We start from the raw sequence: 21,669 nt of genomic DNA on the forward strand, positions 1-21,669 counted from the left end.
ATTTCCTCCCCATCAGCTGGGACTCGGGAGGCAGAGAATAGATGGGGGCAGGGCCAGTCAAAATTTTTACTACCGGTTCTCCGAACTACTCAAAATTTCCACTACCGGTTCCGCTACTGGTTCTCCAGAACTGGCCAGAACCTGCTGAAACCCACCTCTGGTGAGCGTGCACGCAGCTCCACTTAACACGAGCGACCTGCGTGCATGCAGTTCCATTTTTTTGAGCAGTGTACGTGTGTGCCGACTACTTGCACGAATTGAGCTGCAAGCACCTGCTCGCCCTGAACCATCCCTTCTCTCCCCGCTGTTCCACAAAGCTGGAAAGTTTGCGGGACACCGCCCCACGCAATCCAAGGTTGGCGACGCACTCTTGCCAACAAATGCCGAGGACAGAGCAGAGAGTGCACACATGAGAAATTTCTCCAGTTGTTTGACGGGTCTTGGATCACGGAGCCCAGGACTCGCATGGGAAGGGAGAACTGCAGCTGTCTAGACTTTCAGCTTTGCGGGGATAACGGACACGGTGGTCAGTTGAGTCCTAAAGTAACAGGATTTTGTCAGAGTTCGTTGCAGGACACACACAATCAGACACAATTAAATGAACTTCAGCAGGATTCAAATTACATAAGAAACTTATTTATATTCAATACCAAACAGGAGAATTCAGCATACCGTATCAGGAACACAGAAGCAATATTCATAGAGGCAAGTCATTACAGGGTAGAGAGATACAGAGGCTAATATATTGTACAGAGGCTCCCATTAGAGGCGAAACCAACTCTTATACATATTTACATATATATATGTACACTGAGAGCATATACACCAAAGACAAACTCCTTGTGTTGTCCAATCACACTTGGCCAATAAAAAAATTATAATCTAATCTAATTTCAGCAAATCTAAGCCACACCCAGACTTCAAACTGTCTCTTATGGCTCCATACAAACAAATACTATGTTTCAGTTTCCAAACAGCCCTCATTGGCTGACCCAGTTGCCATGTCCTATTCCAGTTCATGACAGATTTTCATCCAGCTCCGTTTTTTTTTCTTCCTTCCCTCATTAGGGTGTGCCTGCTGACCTCCAAATCTTCACTGAACATATGGTAAGCTCCTGGCCAGAGGGGTGTGTGTGTGTGAGAGAGAGAGGGAGAGGGAGAGAGAGAGGGAGAGAGAGAGAGAGAGGAGGGAGGAGGGAAGAGAGAAGGATGTTTTGGGGTTTTCACTTGCCGAACCGGCCAACTTCCGCTCTCCCTCTTCCCTGATTCAGCAGATTCAGCAGGAGCAGATGGAGTCAGTGATGGACTGGCTCAGCAGTCAACCAAGGGCTGCCCAGTTGGTGGACAAAGACAGCACGTTCATCAACACCCTGGAGTACTACCTGAGCCGCTACCTGAAAGACGTCAAGCAGCATTACGTGAAGGCAGACAAGCGGTGAGGATGACCGTGGTGTTCCCAGGTGTTCAACGGCCACTCGTTCCCCCTCTTGATTTAGCCCTGATGCCGTGACCTAGTTTGGCAATGAGACGTCTGCAAGAAAACCACCAGGCTCAGACTGCACCAAGGACCCTGCATGCTACAATGGTCATATGGAAAACCTGTCCTAAGTCACTTTTTTCAGTGCCGTTGTAACTTTGAACGGTCACTAAACAAATGGTTGTAACTCAAGGAATACCTGTATGGGCTAGACGTGTGTTTTCACTTTGTATAAGGTCGTCCCTGGGTTTTCAATCTTGCCTTTAAAAATTGTAGCTCTTTTAAATCTAGAAATAGAATAGAATAGAATAACAGAGTTGGAAGGGACCTCGGAGGTCTAGTCCAACCCCCTGCTTAGGCAGGAAACCCTACACCACTTCAGACAAATGGTTGTCCAACATCTTCTTAAAAACCTCCAGTGTTGGAGCATTCACAACTTCTGGAGGTAAGTTGTTCCACTGATTAATTGTTCTAACTGTCAGGAAATTTCTCCTTAATTCTAAGTTGCTTTTCTCCTTGATTAGTTTCCACCCATTGCTTCTTGTCCTGCCTTCAGGTGCTTTGGAGAATAGCTTGACTCCCTCTTCTTTGTGGCAGCCCCTGAGATATTGGAAGTCTGCTATCATGTCTCCCCTAGTCCTTCTTTTCATTAAACTAGACATATCTAGTTTCTGCAACCGTTCTTCATATGTTTTAGCCTCCAGTCCTCTAATCATCTTTGTTGCTCTTCTCTGCACTCTTTCTAGAGTCTCCACATCTTTTTTTACATCGTAGCAACCAAAACTGCATACAGTATTCCAAGTGTGGCCTTACCAAGGCATTATAATGTGGTCTTAACACTTCATGTGATCTTGATTCTATTTCTCTGTTTATGCAGCCCAGAACTGTGTTGGCTTTTTTGGCAGCTGCTGCACACAGCTGGCTCATATCTAAATGGTTGTCCACTAGGACTCCAAGATCCCTCTCACAGTTACTACTATTGAGCGAGGTTCCACATATACTGTACCTGCGCATTTTGTTTTTCCTGCCTAAATGTAGAACCTTTCTTTTTTCACTATTGAATTTCATTTTGTTAGATAGCACCCAATGTTCAAGTCTGTCAAGATCCTTCTGTATCTTAAGCCTATCTTCTATCACCTTCTTGATATTTCCTTTTTATATATATATACAGGGATCCCGAATTTGTTTTCTATGACCAGCTGAAGCAAGTAATGAACGCGTACAGGTAAGTGTGGAACAACAGCAAAAAGTATTTTGGAGTTTGATTGGCCCTGAGCCGTTCCTTTAAGACTTGGGGCATAAAAAGCACATTCTTTTAGCAGATTAGAAGCTATCTAATTCAAAACTTGTCCCTGCATAATGCACTTATATGGGCTAACTGAAGGGTACAAACAGATTAAGCAAGAGAGTTTTAGTAGCCTATAGATGTTATTAAATTTGTATGCTGCCCGACTCTCAGTGATTCTGGGTGGCTCACAACCATCAAAATTGGCCCTGTCTTTCGGGGCTGGGGACATGCCAGAACAGGTGTGATATAGAAGAAAGAGGCCTTCGAAGAGCAGACGTGCGAACAAGCACCTCAGAAGGAAGGGAAACTCCAGTGTCTCAAGAACCTGGCTTGTGTCTTTCAGGGTCAAGCCAGCCATTTTCGACTTGCTCCTGGCTCTCTGCATAGCAGCCTACCTTGGTGTAGCATACATCGCTGTCCAGGTGAGTGCCAGCACACGACGCTTTGCTATGGCATTTTTGCTGCGTGGAATAGAATAGAATAGAATAGTGTATTGGCCAAGTGTGATAGGACACACAAGGAATTTGTCTTGGTGCATACGCTCTCGGTGTACATAAAAGAAAAGATACATTCATCAAGAATCATAAGGTACAACACTTAATGATAGTCATAGGGAAACAGCCAATAAAAAATCTTAAGGATACCAGCAACAATGTTACAGTCATACAGTCATAAGTGGGAGGAGATGGAGGATAGGAACAATGAGAAGATTAATAAAGTGAATAGTTTGACAGTGTTGAGGGAATTATTTGTTTAGCAGAGTGATGGCATTTGGGAAAAAAATGTTCTTGTGTCTGGTTCTGGTGTGCAGTGCTCTATAGCGTCGTTTTGAGGGAAGGAATTGAAGCTAAGAATGTAGGAATGGGCCCTGCTGGATTAGGCTAAAAAGATAAAGGTTTGCCTTGTCCAGTTACGTCTGACTAGGAAGTGTTGTTCATCTCCATTTCTTAGTTAAGGGAGCCAGCATTGTCCGAAGACGCTTCTGTGGGTTATGGTGACAGGCATAACTATACACTGAGGCACATGGACCACTGTTACCTTAGGCTAAAGACAATCTTTAGTCGCTTTGTGAGCGAGATGAGCTGCTTCTAAATTTGATACATAAATACAATTAAATAAATCTTGCTCTAGCATTTTGTTTGGCCCAGTGACCAACCAGATTAAAGTTGTCAAGTTTGAAGAAACCCTGTGCCCAACGTAGGAAGGGCTCTGCTTTCTCAATTTTTCTCGTGTCATTTTAGCACCCCAGAATCCCTTACCAGCTGGTCCAGAGGCTTACTTTATTATATGTAATAAACATTTAATCAGTGGTGGGATTAACCAGTTCGCAGCACTTCAGGAGAACCTGTTGTTAACTTTGTGAGCAGTTTGGCAAACTGGTTGTTGGAAGAAATCATCAGGGCAGAGAACTGATTGTTAAATTACTTGAAACCAACCACTGCATTTAATACTCTTTTCTTTGTAATACTCCTTAATTGAACACAATAATGTGTGAAGAAGACACACGTCAACCTATACAGTGGTACCTCGGTACTCGGCGTTGTTTCTGGGAGGTGCAACGGATACTAAAAAAGACGAGTCCCAAGAAAACTATGTGATTAACCATATAACCCATTGTTTTGTCTGGGAAGAACTTTCTGTCTGTTCTCTAAAAGGTGCTTTTTTTTTCAAGAGGCAACTGGACTTTCTGGTTTTTCTTTGAAGACGTTTCGCTTCTCATCCAAGAAGCTTCTTCAGCTCTGACTGGATGGTGGGGAAATGGAAGGATTTATACTCCTTGCAGACAGCTGATCATTTGCATCCTTTTAGAGCAGGGGTGTCAAACTCAATTTCATTGAGGGCCGCGTCAGGGTTTTTTGTTTTTGTTTTTTTTAAATTTGATTTATATGGCGCCCTTCTCCGGAGACTCAGGGCGGCTTACAATGCGTTAAGCAATAGCCTTCATACTTTTGTATATATTTATACAAAGTCAGCTTATTGCCCCCACAAACTGGGTCCTCAATTTACCTACCTTAGAAAGGATGGAAGGCTGAGTCAACCTTGAGCCTGGGGAGATTCGAACTTACAGTAATTGCAGGCAGCCGGTGTTAATCACAATGCTATCAGTCTGCTGAGCCACCAGGCCCATTGTGTTTGACCTCGGGGGCTGGGGTGGGCATGGCCAGGGTGGGCGTGGCCAGCTTGACGTCATTCATGTTGGCACCTGTGATGGTCTGAGCACTCTGCCAGCAAAAACGGGCAGAGGGTTGCAGGTGGTCGTCACTGTCGAAAAGGGAACCTGAGAGCTCCATTTTCGCTGGCAGAGACACCACGGGCCGGTCCTTTGTTGTTTCCAGGGCGGCCCCATGGGCCAAATATAAGAACCCTTGGGCCACATCCTGCCCGCACACCCGTTTTAGAGAGTCGTTGAGGCCACCTGGAAGTCTATATGTGTACTCGGGGACAAAATTGCAGACTACAAGAACCATTTGCACCACTCAGGTGACCCTAAGGACACATAAACCTCCAAGTGACCTCAACAACTCACTAAAAGGATGCAAATCACCAGCTGTCTGCAAGGAGTATCAATCCTTCTGTTCCCCACTATCCAGTCAGAGCTGAAGAAGCTTCTTGGGTGAGAAGTGAAACGTCTTCAAAGAAAAATCAGAAAGTCCAGTTGCCTTTCTGTCTGTTCCTTTACCTGTGTCGGTGACCTTCCCAGCATGTTTGACTTCCTGCCGTTCCCCACAGCCATCCCTCTCTTCCTATAGCGGCGTGTTGAGTACTAAGCAAAGGCCGATTACTGGGACAGTGTTTTCAATGACAAAAAACAAGAGTACAAAATTTGTCAAATTTTGAAGCAGTCAAGTACTGTGGTACCACTGTAATTATAAAAAAAAATCTAAATAACTGATCCCAGATTGACATGACACAAACTTTCTTTATAATGTCTCATGCTTTGGTGCATCAGCAATTCCTGATTTTGCTTCACACACGGTCCTGGGGGAATTCTGGGAGTTGAAGTCCACATGTTTTAAAGTTGCCAAGTTTGAGAAAAGAAAAAAAAAAACCATTCCCCATGTACAATAGTGGCCAAAATTGTGGAAACCTTTTGGGAAAAGTGTATTTTTGAGGTTTGATGGCTAATAACACTACTGGTTTTTTTGAGTTTCAAGATAATCATATTCCACTGCTAGAATGGCCTGGGAATAGCCCAGACCTTCTTAACCCAAATGAAAATCTATGGAGCCGACTAAAGAAACTTGTTAGTCAGAAGCGACCCAGAAATCAAACCCAGTTCATAGAAGCCATTGTTCAATCTTGGTTTCACATTAGAACAGCTGCAGAACTAAAAGACTTGGTTCACTCCATGGGAAGACGTTGTAAGGCTGTCATTCATGCTAAAGATTACCCAACTAAGTAGTAGTAGTAGTAGTAGTAGTAGTAGTAGTAGTAGTAGTAGTAGTAGTAATAACAGAAAAACAAGGAAGCTTATGACAATGAATCATGCCTTGCACCCTAAAAGTGATGTTGACCGATTATATTTACCAAGAGCAGAGGGTGGTTGAGGACTCCTACAAGTAAAGCAGACTGGAAGAAGAAAAATGCAGCTTGAATGATTACATCCAGAAAAGTGAAGAACCAACTATTAAGGAAGTAAATAAGGGAGGCCTTTTAAAGACAACTAAAACAAAAGCAGAATATAAGAAAGAAGTAATTGAGCAGCGAGCTGAAAATTGGAAACACAAAGCTCTGCATGGCCAATACTTGAAAAGTATTGAAGGCAAAGCTGACCAGAAACTAACTTGGAACTGGTTAAGATCAGGAGTACTGAAAAAAGAAACAGAAAGCTTTATTTTGGCAGCTCAAAAACAAGCCCTAGCCACAAACTGCATGAAGGCAAAAATTCAACATGTTACCACCAACAGCAAATGCCGCCTCTGCAATGAGAAAGATGAGACAGTCGACCACCTGATCAGTGGATGCAGCAAAATTTCACAAACTGACTACCTACAACGCCATGACCGTGTTGCTAAGATCATTCACTGGAAATTGTGCCAGAAGTTTGGATTTGAGTACAGCAAAAACCACTGGGAACATCAGATTGAGAAAGTTTTAGAGAATGAGAAACTAAAGATCTTGTGGGACTTTAGGATTCAGACTGACAGGCACTTGGTCCACAACACACCTGACATAACAATAGTTGAAAAGAAAAAAGTATGGTTCATTGACATTGCAACACCTGGTGATGCACGAATTGAAGATAAGCAGCAAGAAAAAATCACAAAGTACCGGGACTTGCAAATTGAAGTTGAGCGACTGTGGAAAAAGAAATCGTGTGTTGTCCCGATTGTAATTGGAGCCCTTGGAGCAATACCCAAAGGACTACCCTGCTATTTAGAAATTCTAAATTTGCCGGACTTGAACATTTTGACTCTACAAAAAACCACCTTACTCGGAACAGCTTACATCCTCCGACGATACCTTAACAGTTCCTAGGTCCTTGGTTAGGACTCGAGCTGCTGAGCTATTAACCAGCCTCAAAGGCTGTGAATCTCACTAAAGATTGAATAATAATAATAATAATAATAATAATAATAATAATAATAATAATAATAATAATAATTTTATTGTCATTGTATATGTATACACAGTATACCCATACAACAAAATTCAGAAAATTATTAACTGACATGGTGATAATTTTTGTATCTCTTGTTTTTTCTACGGTGATAATTTTTGTATATCTCGCTTTTTCTATGTGTTTCGCTTTTCTTCTTTATACTGTAACTGCTATTCTAATAGCAAATCCTTCGTAAAAGTGATTGCATTACATTCTTGATTAAATTATCTTTCCACTGATATATAATTTTATGGTGCTACTCCAAAAGAAAAAAATGGTGTTATTAGCTAGTTTTAGAAAAGAGACTTTTCCCAAAAGGTTTCCACAATTTTGGCCACTGCTGTAGGTAGGGCCGGGCCCTTGCTCATTCTGTCTTGTGTTTCTTTTCTCTTTTTTTTTTAGCATTTCGGCCTCCTTTACAAGCTGGTTCAAAGAGTCTCTCGGAAATCCAAACAGCAATGAAACAACAGCGCAGAAGTCTCCTCCTGGTGTCGTTTCTTCCTCCATTGGATCCTGCTTCTCTTCTTCTTCCTGCTCTCCTCTCCTGCAGGGGCAGGATGCAAAAGCTCGGAATGGTAAACAAACAACAAACAAACAAAAAAACTCACCAACCAACACCACCAACACCACAACAACAACCACACTCTCCCACATCCTTGCATTTCTGCAAAAGCTCCTTTTCCTCCTCCTTTTTCCCCTGGCACAGAACTGCAGAGAGACTCAACTCCTTTCAAGACCCGATCAAACCTCTGGACACGATTTTTTTTCAACCCATTACAGATGGAAACCTTCTCCCAGATAAAATGACTTTTTTTTTTCCATCAACCTGTTGCTGCTGGTTGAGAAAAAACATGTGCCATAATTCTAAGCTAGGGAGGGGAGGGAGGGGCAGGAGTCTGGGGTGGGGAGGGCCCCACACCTGCCTGTCAAGAGAACTTGAAATGGGGTGGGGCGTGGTTGATTTTTTTAAAAAAATGTGCACATGTAAATTAAAACTATTACAAAAAAAACCAAAACCTCTTTATTATCTGTGAGCTTGCCTGATTTTGACATTCATTCATTCATTCATTCATTCATTCACTCAGTTCCCATTTTATTTTGATAAATAATTCAAGATGGGGAACACACCTGATATTCCTTCCTTCCTTCCTCCCTATTTTCCCCACAACAACAACAACAACCCTGTGAGGCGGATTTGAGCTGAGAGAAAGTGACCGGCCCAAAGTCACAAGAAGAGAACTGCAACCTGTGACCCAGAAGGCAAGGGCCGTCACTGCCGATCAGAAACTAAAGAGCCTTCTCTCAGGGATGGTTTAATATGGGTTTTTTTGGGGTTAGTCTTGATGACCTCAAGGTTCTTTTCCCCCCAATGATAACATTTTATACACAAAGGTAAAGGAAACACTATTTCCCCTATGGTATTGGGGGTGCCTCGTGTGCGTAGAACACGGGAGAAAAGAATTGGTCGCATGGAAAGATCACAGGACAAAAACATATTTTGGGGAATAAGTTGGCTTTACCAACGAATCTTAATGGGATGTGTTGTTGAAGGATAGACCATGAATTGTGGCTTGAACAGACCCCGGGTGGACAGGATACCAGTAACAAGTCACTATTTTGACCAATTGAAACACCTTTAGCTCAATGTTTCCCAATCTTGGGAGCTTGTACTCCACCTTGAAGTTCACACATCAAGCTGTTAAGGTCAGGAAATAGAGGTAGTCCTTGACTTACAACAATTCATTTTGCGTGTTCAAAGATACAACTGGAAAAAGATGACTTATGACCATTTTTTCACACTTATGACCATTACAGCATCCCCATGGTCATGTGATTTACTTTTGGATGCTTGACAACCAACTCACATTTATGACAGTTGCAGGTTCCAGAGGTCACGTTTTGCGACCTGACAAAGTCAATGGGGAAGCCAAATTCACTTAACAACCGTGTGGCTTAGAACTGCAGTGATTCACGTAACAAATATGGCGAGAAAAGTCGTAAAAACGGGGCAAAACTCACTTAACGAATTTCTCATTTAGCAACATAAATTTTGGGCTCCGTTTTGGTCATCGGTTGAGGGCTACCTGTGTGAAGGGCAGAAGTGTACAAGTAATCCTAGGCTTACAACCCACATTCATTCAGCAACCACTCCAAGTTAATAGCGGCATTGAAAAAAAACTTGATTTACAACCGGTCCTCGCACTTAGAACGGTCATAGCATCTCCACAGTCACTTGGATCAAAATCTGGGTACCTAGCAACCAACATGAATTTATGACAGCTGCAACATCATGTGATCGCCAATTGCAACCTTCCCAGCCAGCTTCAGACAAAACAAAATCAACGGGGGAAGCTGGATTCATTTAATGACCGTGTGATTCACTGAACAACTGCAGTGGTTTGCTTAACAATTGGGCCAAAAAGGTTGTAAAATCAGACATGACTTACTTAACAAACATCTTGCTTAGTAATGGAAATTCTGGTCCCGATTGCATCATTAAGATGATGACTACCTATACTTCTTTAACCTGTGGCTAAAAGCAGTAGAATCTCAGTTATAAATACAGGTAGTCCTTGACTTAGGACCAACAACTGAGCCCAAAATTTATCTTGCAAAGTGAGAATGTATTGGGTTTTGCCCAGTGGTGAAATTCAATTTTTTTTACTACTGGTTCTGTGGGCGTGGCTTAGTGGGCGTGGCAGGGAAAGGATACTGCAAAATCCCCATTCCCTCCCCACTCCTGGGAGGGAAGGATACTGCAAAAACCCCATTCCCACCCCACTCCTAGGGGAAGGATATTGCAAAATTCCCATTCCCTCCCCACTCCTGGGGGGAAGGATACTGTAAAATCCCCATTCCCACCCTACTCCTGGGGAAGGATATTGCAAAATTCCCATTCCCTCCCCACTCCTGGGGGAAGGATATTGCAAAATCCCCATTCTCTCCCTACTCCAGGGGGAAGATATTGCAAAATCCCCATTCCCTTCCCCACTCCTGGGGGAAGGATATTGCAAAATCCCCATTCCCTTCCCCACTCCTGGGGGAAGGATACTGTAAAATCCCCATTCCCTTCCCCACTCCTGGGGGAAGGATACTGTAAAATTTCCATTCCCACCCCACTCCAGGAGGAAGGATACTGCAAAATCCCCATTCTCTCCCCACTCCTGAGGGAAGGATATTGCAAAATCCCCATTCCCTCCCCACTCCTGGGGGAAGGATATTGCAAAATCCCCATTCCCTCCCCACTCCTGGGGGAAGGATATTGCAAAATCCCCATTCCCTTCCCCACTCCTGGGGGAAGGATACTGTAAAATTTCCATTCCCACCCCACTCCAGGAGGAAGGATACTGCAAAATCCCCATTCTCTCCCCACTCCTGAGGGAAGGATATTGCAAAATCCCCATTCCCTCCCCACTCCTGGGGGAAGGATATTGCAAAATCCCCATTCCCTTCCCCACTCCTGGGGGAAGGATACTGTAAAATTTCCATTCCCACCCCACTCCAGGAAGAAGGATACTGCAAAATCCCCATTCTCTCCCCACTCCTGAGGGAAGGATATTGCAAAATCCCCATTCCCTCCCCACTCCTGGGGGAAGGATATTGCAAAATCCCCATTCCCTCCCCACTCCTGGGGCCAGCTAGAGGTGGTATTCGCCGGTTCTCCGAACTACTCAAAATTTGCACTCCAGAACCTACTGGATTTCATCACTGGTTTTGCCCCATTTTACGACCTTTCTTGCCACAGCTGTTAAGTAGATCACTGCAGTTGCTAAGTTGGTAACCTGGTTGTTAAGTGAACCTGGCTCTCCCCATTGACTTTGAAGGTCGCAAAAGAGGATCACATGACCCAAGGACACACTTCAACCGTGATAAGTATGAACCAGTTGCTAAGCGTCCAAATTTTGATCATGTGATCATAGGGATGCTGCAAAAAAAAATGGTCCTAAATCGCTTTTTTCAGTACCGTTATAATTTTGGTCACTAAATGAACTATCGTAAGTCGAGGATGACCTGTATTTCCCCAGTTTCGCATCCATCCTTTTTACAACACATTCAAAATGCTTGAGAGTGCAACTTCCTCTTGCTGGGTGAAAACAAATTTGGCACCAAGGCCTATTTTGGGATTTCAATTCTGTCTTGAGTGTTGAATATTCAAGTATTACATTTGTTATGTTGCATATATTTGTATTTTCATGTTAATTTATTGGCTGTTTGATAACGTTAAATAAATAGCAGCCGTTGCCCGCACGCGGTGTGCTAAAAGAGAAAGAGAAATGGCTTTTCAGCAAAAATGCATCAGCCGTTCCTAAGAATAACATAGGATTATAATTTTTGCCTTTGTCTCCCCGCTCTTAGAATAGAATAGAATAAAATAACAGAGTTGGAAGGGACCTTGGAGGTCTTCTAATCCAACCCCCTGCTTAGGCAGGAAACCCTACATCACTTTAGACAAATGGTTATCCAATCTCTTCTTAAAAATTTGCAGTGTTGGAGCATTCGCAACTTCTGGTGGCAAGTTGTTCCACTGGTTAATTGTTCTAACTGTCAGGAAATTTCTCCTTAGCAACCTCCTAGGTTGCTTCTCTCCTTGATTACCGTACTTTTCGGACTATAAAATGCGCCGGACTATAAGACGCACCTAGGTTTAGAGAAGGAAAACAAGGGGAAAACAAAAAGTTTTTGTCCTCCGCGTCAGTGGTGGGATTCAACCGGTGTTTGCTCCGCGCACACACAGTGCGTTTTAAAACAGTGCTAAAACTTACCTTCTACTGCAGCCCCAGTGAGTAAAACAGCTGAGGTGTGGCAATCCGCTCTACCACGCCTATCAGCTGGGTTTCAAACAAAGGAAATATAGGTTGGTATAGCACAGGGGTGGGAGGGCGGGCCCAGCTGATCGTCGGAGCGAACCGCCTCTCAGCTGGGCTTCAAACAAAGGAAATATAGGTTGGTATAGCGCAGGGGTGGGAGGCCGGGCCCAGCTGATCGTCAGAGCGAACCAGTTCGCTCTTAGTTGATCGTTGGAGCTAATGGTTTGTCCAAACTACCCCGAACCGGCTGAATCCCATCCCTGCTCAGTACGTCCTGTTTTTGCTCTCCCCGGCATCCAGAAGCACAGTGCAGGCTAAAAAGGGGCTCGTTTTTGGCCTCCCAAACACTCCGCGCGTCCCATTTTCAGCCTCCCGGACGCTCGGTGGATTTCGGAAGCCAAAACCAGGCCCATATTCGTTCTATAAGATGCATAGACATTTCCACCCACTTTTGGGCAGCGGGAAGTACGTCTTATCGTCTGAAAAATAAGGTACTTTCCACCCATTGCTTCTTGTCCTACCCTCAGGTGCTGTTCTGCCCCAGCTACGGACCCCAAAGAACGCAGCACACACAAAGTCCGTACAAACCTTAGTTTACTAATTAAGGACTACTAATGAGCTTTCTTAGTAGTTGTTTGAACACAAGTACAGTTTAAATCAGTCTTTTCTAAACAAGGGCTGTTAATTTAACTTCATTAACAGCCGATAAGAATCCAAAGAATAATAACTCAATCCCGAAACAGTATTTCAGTATTCAGAAATAAACATTATTTCAGATAACTGTAATCTTACTGTGGTTGGCAGAATGCCCAGAAGCAATTTGCAGGAAAACTGATAAGAAAGGAGCAAGAGCCGATCAGATGTTTCTGGAATCAAGACGCAAAGGAATATGAACGAAGTTGTTTCCTGCAAATTGCCTCAGTCATCGTCCTTCCTTAAATAGGCTAGGGGAGTGGCCAATCAGCCCCAAGCCTTACTCTTGAGGAGACCTCCTGTTATTCTATTCTATTCTAAACCCTGTGAGGTGGGTTGGACTGAGAGGGAGGGACTGGCCCAAAGTAATCCAACTGGCTTTCATGCCTAAGGCGGGACTAAAACTCACCTCCTCCTGGTGATTGGCCAAGTCACCCAGCTGGCGATCATGCCTAAGGCGGAACTAGAACTCACTGTCTCCTCGTGATTGGCCTAGAGTTACCCAATCATCTTCCATGGCTAAGGCAGAACCTAAAACTCACTATCTCCTGTGGTTGTCACCCATCTGGCTCTCATACCCGAGATGGAACTAGAACTCACCAACTCCTGGTTCCTAGGCCAGCACTTCATCACTAGAGCAAACTGGCTCTGAACTGGATTTGTGCAAAGAACTCCCTGGTCACCTGCTCCTTGGATCCAAAATGCCCCCCTCCAATTACGCATCGGCCCTTAAAGGGAGCATTACACCTATTCAGGTCTAAAGGGGGAGGAGCATCTGAAGATCTGGGTAGCACCAGGGATGGGCTTCAAAAAATTTTAGCAAGGGGTTCTCTGCTCGGTTGCTGGGTGGGCGTGGCCTAGTCGGCCTCCTGCACCATGGCAGGGGTGGGGGTTTGCCCTCCCCAGGCTCCGGGGGCTTTTCTTGAGCCTCCGGGAGGACGAAAACGGCCTCCCCGGGCTCTGGAGGCCCTCTGAGGGCCAGAAATGGGCCTTTTTCTGGCCTTCCCGAACTTCCGGTAGGCCTGTTTTTCGCCCTCCCTGAGCTTCCACGTGCACTCTGTACTTACCTGCATCCAAGATGGTCTGCGTGGGGACTCCTGGGAGGGGTGGAGTGGGGTGGGGCAAGGCGGGGCCAGCCAGGAGTGGGATTTGGGGGTTCTCCGAACTGCACAGAATCTTAGCTAGAGGTTCTCCCGAACCCTCATCAGCCCATCCCTGGATAGCCCCAAAACCAACCGGTCTTTTCCGGATTATGATCCAGACTCACGCATTCTCCAGGCCCTCCAAGACGACCTTAAGAGCCTCACCTAATCAAGCCAGTGTTGGTGGTATCTTGGGTTATCACCAAGATATATGGATGGTGCCTGACTCACAACTGATGGACCACAATCACACCCAATACAGCAGTGTTTCTCAACCTTGGAAGCTTGAAGATGGGTGGACCTCAACTCCCAGAATCCCCCAGCCAGCGCTGCTGGCTGGGGGATTCTGGGAGTTGAAGTCCACCCATCTTCAAGCTCCCAAGGTTGAGAAACACTGCAACAGCAGAGGTGGCAGTACTGGGCCCTTGAAGCAAAATCTCACCCTTTCACACCCCAGCAAAGGGTGTGGGGGAAAAAAACAACAACACACTTTTGTTCTCCGAGTGTGGAATTTTTCAAAGGATGACTTCAGGCTCACACAGTGCGAAAGAGGGAGGAAAAACCCCTGGCGTGTGATCTCTGCCATTTTTCACAGGGGTTTTGGAGCTGCCCTCAAACCAAGGTGTTGGCTCAGGGTGCCGCAGAGTAGAGAGAGCCGATCGAATGAAAAGAACCTGCCCCCCACCTCCCCCACCCCCACCCGCAAGACGAAGACCACCAATCCAATCCACTGAGGTGGAAAGCCCGGCTGAGGAAGACCGGACCCCCCCCCACAACAAACCCCTCTCTTATGAAATGCTAGACGAGGATGTGGGGAGTTTCGTGCGTTGAAACCCCAAATGCTGGAAGTCTTCTCCAGGGGATCTGCTCAGTTCCTGCGTCATTTTCTTTTTTTTCCCTCTCTCTCTCTCTCCTTTCTGCCCGCCTGCCTTTCCCTCTTTCTCCTTCTTTCTTCTTTCCTCCCTCTCTCCTTCCCATTTCCTTTCTCCCTCCTATTCCCTTTCTTCTTTCCTTCCCATTTCCTTCCTCCCTATTTCCGCCTTCCCATTTTGTTCCTGCCTGCCTGCCACGTTCTCCTTCTTCCTTCCTCCCTCCCTCCTTCCCATTTCCTTCCTTCCCATTTCATTTTTTCCTCTCTCCCATTTCCTTCCTTCCTTTCCCTTTTTCCTCTTCTTCCTTCCCTTTCCTCCCTCCCTCCCTTTCTTTTTCTTTCTTTCTTTCTTTCTTCCTTCCTTCTTTCTTTTTCTTTCTCCTTCCTTCCTTCCCTTTCCTCCCTCCCTCCCTCTTTCTTTTTCTTTCTTTTCTTTCTTCCTTCCTTCCTTCCTTCTTTCTTTTTTTCTTTCTCCTTCCTTCCCATTTCATTTTTTCCTCTCTCCCATTTCCTTCCTTCCTTTCCCTTTTTCCCCTTCTTCCTTCCTTCCCTTTTCTCCATCCCTCTCCTCCTTCCTTCCCTTCCTCCCTCCCTCTTTCTTTCTCTTTCTTTCCTTCTTTCTTCTTTCTTTCTTTCTTTTCCTTCCTTCCTTCCTTCCTTCCTTCCTTCCTCTTTCTCATCCACTTCAGCATTAAAACACCCTTTTGATGAAGAACCAATTTTCCAAGTGGGACCCCTCCATAGACTGAACTGAAGGAACGATTAAATGGTATGTACTTTAAAAAATCCTCTTGATTCCAACCATGGGATTCCTCTCTTTTTCCTCCCAGCAACCCATCCCTGGGTTATCCTTTGAAGCCGGATTTTCACCTCCTTGATGCCAAAGTTCCTTTCTGCCATCCCAGGGAGGATTTTGGGATCTTCTGGGCCAATGTCTCTGCTAGTGGGAGCTCAGTTTAGATATCCCACTCTACCTTGTAATGATTCTCTCTCCATCTCTCTCTTTCTCTCTCTCTCCCCTTTCCCCCCTTCTCCCTCTCCCTCTCTCTCTCTGTCCCTTTCTCTCTCCCCCTTTCTCCCTCCCCCTCTCCCTCCCTTTCTCCCTCTCTCTCTTTTTCTCCCCCTCCCTCCCTTTCTCTTTCCCTCCCTCCCTCCCTCCCTTTCTCTCTCTCTCCCCCTCCCTTTTTCTCCCCTCCCTCCCTTTCTCTCTCTCTCCCTCTTCCCTCCCTCCCTCCCTCTCTCTCTCTCCCACCCTTCCTTTCTCTCTCTCCCTCCCTCCCTCCTTCCTTCCCTTTCTCTCTCTCTCCCTCTTCCCTCCCTCCCTCCCTTTCTCTCTCTCTCTCTCTCTCCCACCCTTCCTTTCTCTCTCTCTCTCCCTCCCTCCCTCCTTCCTTCCCTTTCTCTCTCTCTCCCTCTTCCCTCCCTCCCTCCCTTTCTCTCTCTCTTTCCCACCCTCCCTTTCTCTCCCTCCCTCCCTCCCTCCTTCCTTCCCTTTCTCTCTCCCTCTTCCCTCCCTCCCTCCCTTTCTCTCTCTCTCCCTCCCTTTCTATCTCTCTCCCTCCCTCCCTCCCTTTCCCTCTCTCTCTCTCCCACCCTCCCTCCTTCCTTCCCTTTCTCTCTCTCATTTTACCACCCGGAAGTGTTTGGAGTCGCCCCCAAACGTGCCCCCTCCGTGCTTTATCGGGCTGTGACTCTTTCAAACAGCTTTCACCCGCTGCCGATCCAGGAGAGCAGCTGTCTCTCTCTGCCCTCCCTTCGCCCCCATCCCCGGGGCTCTCAATACCCTCCCCACACCCGAACCAAGCCCGGCCGGTCGTGGTCGTGAACGTCGCGGGGAAACCCCCCCCCCCTCCTCCTCCTCCTCCCCGGGTCCCTCTTCCTCCCGCCACCGCCACCCCCCATTTCTCGCGCGGCGGCGCTGCAGTTCCGCGTCCGTCCAGGCGGCGTCGCTGCGGAGCGTCCGCCTTTTGTGGTCCTGATGCTGCGAGCGCCACTTCGCCTCCCTCTGCATCTCTGGTCGCCGCCCGCAGCTCCCGTCTCCGCGCCGCCCGCAGCATCCTCCTCCCGTGTGGCGCCCGCCCGCCCGGCCGCGTCGGCACCCGGGGCATGGCCAGACTGCCGGCCAGCGAGCCCAGGCGGCAGGCGCAACCCCAGCAGCAGCCGCCCCGCGCCTCCCCCATGAGCGGCGCCGCCGACCCGGAGGGCATGAAGGATCTGGATGCCATCAAGCTGTTCGTGGGCCAGATCCCACGCAACCTGGAGGAGAGGGACCTCAAGCCCCTCTTCGAGCAGTTCGGCCAGATCTACGAGCTCACCGTGCTCAAGGACCGCTACACCGGCATGCACAAAGGTAGGGCGACGGCCCCCCCCACCTCTTTCAACCCCCCCCCCCCGTTCTCCCCAGGTTGGCCCTCTCCTCTTCCTCCCCGCCTGGATTTCCTACCTTTCCAACCTGGCCTTTCTCCCCAAATCTGTCTCATTAAACGGGATGGACTACAAATCCCATATCAGGATGGGAGCTGTAGTCCGAGACAATTGAGGGGGGGGAGGAGCCCCAGGTTGGACAGCAGGCATTCTCCGCCTCCCGGTGCTCTCTGCCCACCCCCCACCTCGCTTCCCCCTCTTCAGTTGGGTTTCCTGCATCCCTTTTTTTTAGCATCTCCTGGGTGTTTCTCCATCTTTTTTGTCACCCTCCCTTTCACATTTCTCATTTCCTCTTGATTCGTTCTCCCAGTCGTTCCTTCCTTTCATTCTGGCCTCCCGGCTTGCGCTCAACACACATCTGGGCACACACCCGCACATGTGCGTTTTCCTCTCTCGCACACAAACACACACCTTCCCACCTTCCCTTTTTTTGCTGTCCAGCCAGCTGTCCCATCCGATTTTCCTGCAACCAAACAACAGCCCCTTTTCTTTCCAGCCATTTTATTTCAGGTTTTCCCCCACCCCCGTGGTCAGCTCTTGGGGTGCGCCGTGACATAGACAGGAGTCCAAGCCCACTCACACCTTATACACACAGAAACCCTGGACTTCAGGCCTGATACTCTGTATTTTTTTTCCCCCCAACCATGATATTAAGAAGCTGGGAAGGCCCTGTGTCTGGTATTGTTTGCAAATGAGGACCCGGATTGTGGGGGCAATAAACTGACTTTGTATAAAAAAGAACACCGCTGGGGGGGGGGGCGCGAAAGCTCAACTAAGCAGGTATATACAAAAGAATGAAGGCTATTGCTTAACGTATTGTAAGCCGCCCTGAGTCTCCGGAGAAGGGCGGCATATAAATCGAACCAATAAATACATACATACATACATACATACATACATACATACATAAATGAAACATGGTCGGAAAGAGGGCCCTAGATCTCATATCAGCTGGGCTTCCTTCTTTCTCACCCCTTAACCATCTCCTTGTGGAGATGTATAAAGAAGAGGGAGTCAAGCTATTCTCCAAAGCACCTGAGGACAGGACAAGAAGCAATGGGTGGAAACTAATCAAGGATTAGGGAGGAATAGTGGCAGGAATTGGGTATGTCTAGACTAAGGAAGGGAAGGACTAGAGGGTGACATGATAGCAATCTTCTAATATCTAAGGGGCTGCCACAAAAAAGAAGGGAGTCAATTTATTCTCCAAAGCGGATGGAAAGTAATCAAGGAACGATCCATCCTAGAAGTAAGGAGAAATTTCCTGACGGTGAGAACAATTAACCTGTGGGATGACTTTCCTTCAGAGGCTGTGGGCGCTCCAGCATGGAAGTTTTTAAGAAGAGACTAGACAACCATTTGTCTGAAATCTATAGGGTTTTTTGCTTGAGCCGAGGGTTGGACTAGAAGACCTCCAAGGTCCCTTTGAACTCTTGTTATTCTGTTGTTGTCTCGCAACACTTCTATCTCAATCTCTTTCAGTCATCTTCACATTATTTTTTTTAAATTCCTGCACTCAAATTCCATCTCTCGTCTCCCTTTCCCCCATCACTGCTGCCAACCTGTCTCATTTTATGTTTTTTTCCAGCCTGCGGGCCACTCCCTTCCAACTCTCTCCTGTATTTCAATGTGTTTTTAAAGGTAATAATAATAATAATAAATTAAAAAATACCAAAAAACTGGAAGGTCTGCGAAAGCAGAGGGAATGCGGTTGCATTAAAAAAAATATTTTTGCATTCAAGAAACAAACGCAAATTTGGGAAAGGGATCTTGGTAACTTAACCTAGTGGATCCGAGCTAAATACAAGTCCTTTTTTTATTATTATTTAAATCAGCTTTATGAAAACAAAATCCTAATGGAGATTCAGGTCTTAGGGCAATGATGATAAACCTTTTGGGCTTGGCTTCCAAAAATTTGGAAAACGCCTAACTTGATTCTGTTGGTGTGTCACCAACACCAAAACGAAAGAGGAACACTTCTTTACATATTCATTTATTTTACAAAAACCACAATGTATCCATGAGTGGTGCTTTGTATTATATAAAGAAAGGTCCAATGAATTACAAGTAAGACTAATTTTCGAAGTGAGAGCACATCCCATGTTCAGGCAGCCTTTGAAAATCACACAGGTAGACGTCAACTTACGTTCATTTAGTGACGGTTTGAAGTTAACACAGCACTGGAAAAAAATGACTTATGACCGTTTTTCACACTTACGACCATTGCAGCATCCCCATGGTCACGTGATCAAAATTCAGATGCTTGGCAACTGACTCACATTTAGGACCGTGGCAGTGTCATGTGATCCTCTTTTGCGACCTTCTGATAAGCAAAGCTAATGGGGAAGCCAGATTCACTTCAAGTCCTGAAGGCTGTTGCCTCCCTCCTTAAGTTCCTTATGCCTTAAGTTCCAGATGTTGGGGTGGCACCAAAGAACCACCCCAACACCTGGAACTCGCCCCTAGAGCTTTAGGGGGTCTTCTAGTCTAACCCCCTTCCCAAGGCAGGAGTCCTCACACTATCCTGGACAAATGAATGTCCAATCTTTTCTTGGAAATTATCCAGTGATGGAGCACCTGAAGATGGCCTTCTGGCCAACTTCTCACCTGCAACAGGTTGGTCACCCTGAATTGCTAAAAGGTGCTCCTAGTCATAAATCAAAGACTGAACCCTTTGAATATCAACTGTTGGGCAGTGAAGAATGGAATGGAATGGAATGGAGTGGAGTGGAGTGGAGTGGAGTGGAGTGGAGTGGAGTGGAGTGGAGTGGAGAGGAGTGGAGAAGAGTGGAGTGGAGTAGAGTAGAGTAGAGTAGAGTAGAATATAGGATATGGAATAGAATGGAGTAGAGTAGAGTAGAGTAGAGTAGAGTAGAGTAGAGTAGAGTAGAGTAGAGTAGAGTAGAGTAGAGTAGAATATAGGCTACGGAATGGAGTGGAGTGGAGTGGAGTGGAGTAGAGTAGAGTAGAGTAGAATATAGGATATGGAATGGAATGGAGTAGAGTGGAGTAGAGCAGAGCAGAGCAGAGTAGAGCAGAGCAGAGTAGAGTAGAGTAGAGTAGAGTAGAGTAGAGTAGAGTAGAGTAGAGTAGAGTAGAGTAGAATATAGGGTATGGAATGGAGTGGAGTGGAGTGGAGTGGAGTAGAGTAGAGTAGAGTAGAGTAGAGTAGAGTAGAGTAGAGTATAGAATATAGAATATAGAATATAGAATATAGAATATAGAATATAGAATATAGAATATAGAATGGAGTGGAGTGGAGTGGAGTGGAGTAGAGTAGAGTAGAGTAGAGTAGAGTAGAGTAGAGTAGAGTAGAGTAGAGTAGAGTAGAGTAGAGTAGAGTAGAGTAGAATATGGAATGGAATGGAATGGAATGGAATGGAATGGAATGGAATAGAATAGAATAGAATAGAATAGAATAGAATAGAATAGAATAGAATAGAATAGAATAGAATAGAATAGAATAGAATAGAATTTTAAAGCTCCATTCGAAAAATCACTTGATTCATTTATTTGTATGCGTCCTTCAATATTTTTACAAATAACTTAAGCGACAAACATATCCAACTTAAACCTTCCTCTTCCTCCTTTCACTGACCAGCTCCTTCTGTCTAGCCTGGCGCGTTAACCACTGGACAAAACTGTTTCTTATTTTATTATTAAAGCTTAAGATGTTTGCTAAGTTAAGCATAAGTGTGTTATATTGACACAAGCCATGGTGTTTTGTTTACCTGGGTGTGGTAGGCTTAAAAATCTGGTGTGAAGTCAAGACTAGAACTCACAATCTCCCAGTGATTGGCTCAGAAACCCAGTTTCTAGCCTGGTGCCTTAAATGTGTTATATAGACATAGTCATGGTGTTTTGTTAAGCAGAAGCATTTTAGCCAGTAAGCTACTCTAACCAACAATCATGGTTAATTTAATTGTTATTTTTCCTTGTACGTTTTTAATTCTTTTCTTCGCTTATGCTTTTATCATACGCTTTTATTACGATGTTGCAAACCGCCCGGCGTCACTTCGGCGAGATGGGCGGTGCAGAAATTTAATAAATGTATATACCTTCGATACCTAAAGAAATCCGCACGATTTAGCTATCGCCGCATCCTGTGGCAAGGAGTTCCGCAGGCTAATTTTATACCCTGACTTCGAAGAGAATTAGTTGTTTGGTTTTGGGAGGGACAGGAAAACTATTTCTGGCTTTGGAAGTCGGGATTGCAGCTGTTAATTTTGCCACCTTCTCCCTGGCACTTCAAATCCTAATTTTGGCCCAGCATCCTGGCTCATCGAAACTCATATTCAGAAGTCCCAGTTGGGTGCAATAAATCCCCCAGGAGTGGGTTGAACAGCTGGGAAGTGCCAAAATG

General features: G+C 45.7%; 2 protein-coding genes across 6 annotated transcripts in view; both read left to right on the plus strand.

Moving 5' to 3' along the window:
• Positions 1-8,241, plus strand: part of NCLN (nicalin) — a 47,409-nt gene extending 39,168 nt beyond the window's left edge. For 2 of the 4 annotated variants that reach the window (XM_070931881.1, XM_070931883.1), the window contains exons 11-15: positions 1,069-1,107; positions 1,272-1,435; positions 2,649-2,702; positions 3,109-3,187; positions 7,771-8,241. In XM_070931881.1, coding sequence (XP_070787982.1) covers positions 1,069-1,107; positions 1,272-1,435; positions 2,649-2,702; positions 3,109-3,187; positions 7,771-7,830 — 396 coding nt within the window. In that variant the 3' untranslated portion in view covers positions 7,831-8,241. The remainder of the gene's footprint in view (positions 1-1,068; positions 1,108-1,271; positions 1,436-2,648; positions 2,703-3,108; positions 3,188-7,770) is intronic. The other 2 variants (XM_070931882.1, XM_070931884.1) reach the window with 1 other exon arrangement.
• Positions 8,242-16,988: 8,747 nt separating this feature from the next.
• Positions 16,989-21,669, plus strand: part of CELF5 (CUGBP Elav-like family member 5) — a 109,434-nt gene continuing 104,753 nt past the window's right edge. The window contains exon 1 of one of the 2 annotated variants that reach the window (XM_070931885.1): positions 16,989-17,232. In XM_070931885.1, coding sequence (XP_070787986.1) covers positions 16,989-17,232 — 244 coding nt within the window. The remainder of the gene's footprint in view (positions 17,233-21,669) is intronic. The other variant, XM_070931886.1, reaches the window with a different exon arrangement.

This window comes from Pituophis catenifer, unplaced genomic scaffold, assembly GCF_029215685.1.
Source record: "Pituophis catenifer annectens isolate HBS135680 unplaced genomic scaffold, rPitCat1.0.hap2 SCAF_1, whole genome shotgun sequence".
Lineage (NCBI taxonomy): Eukaryota > Metazoa > Chordata > Lepidosauria > Squamata > Colubridae > Pituophis > Pituophis catenifer.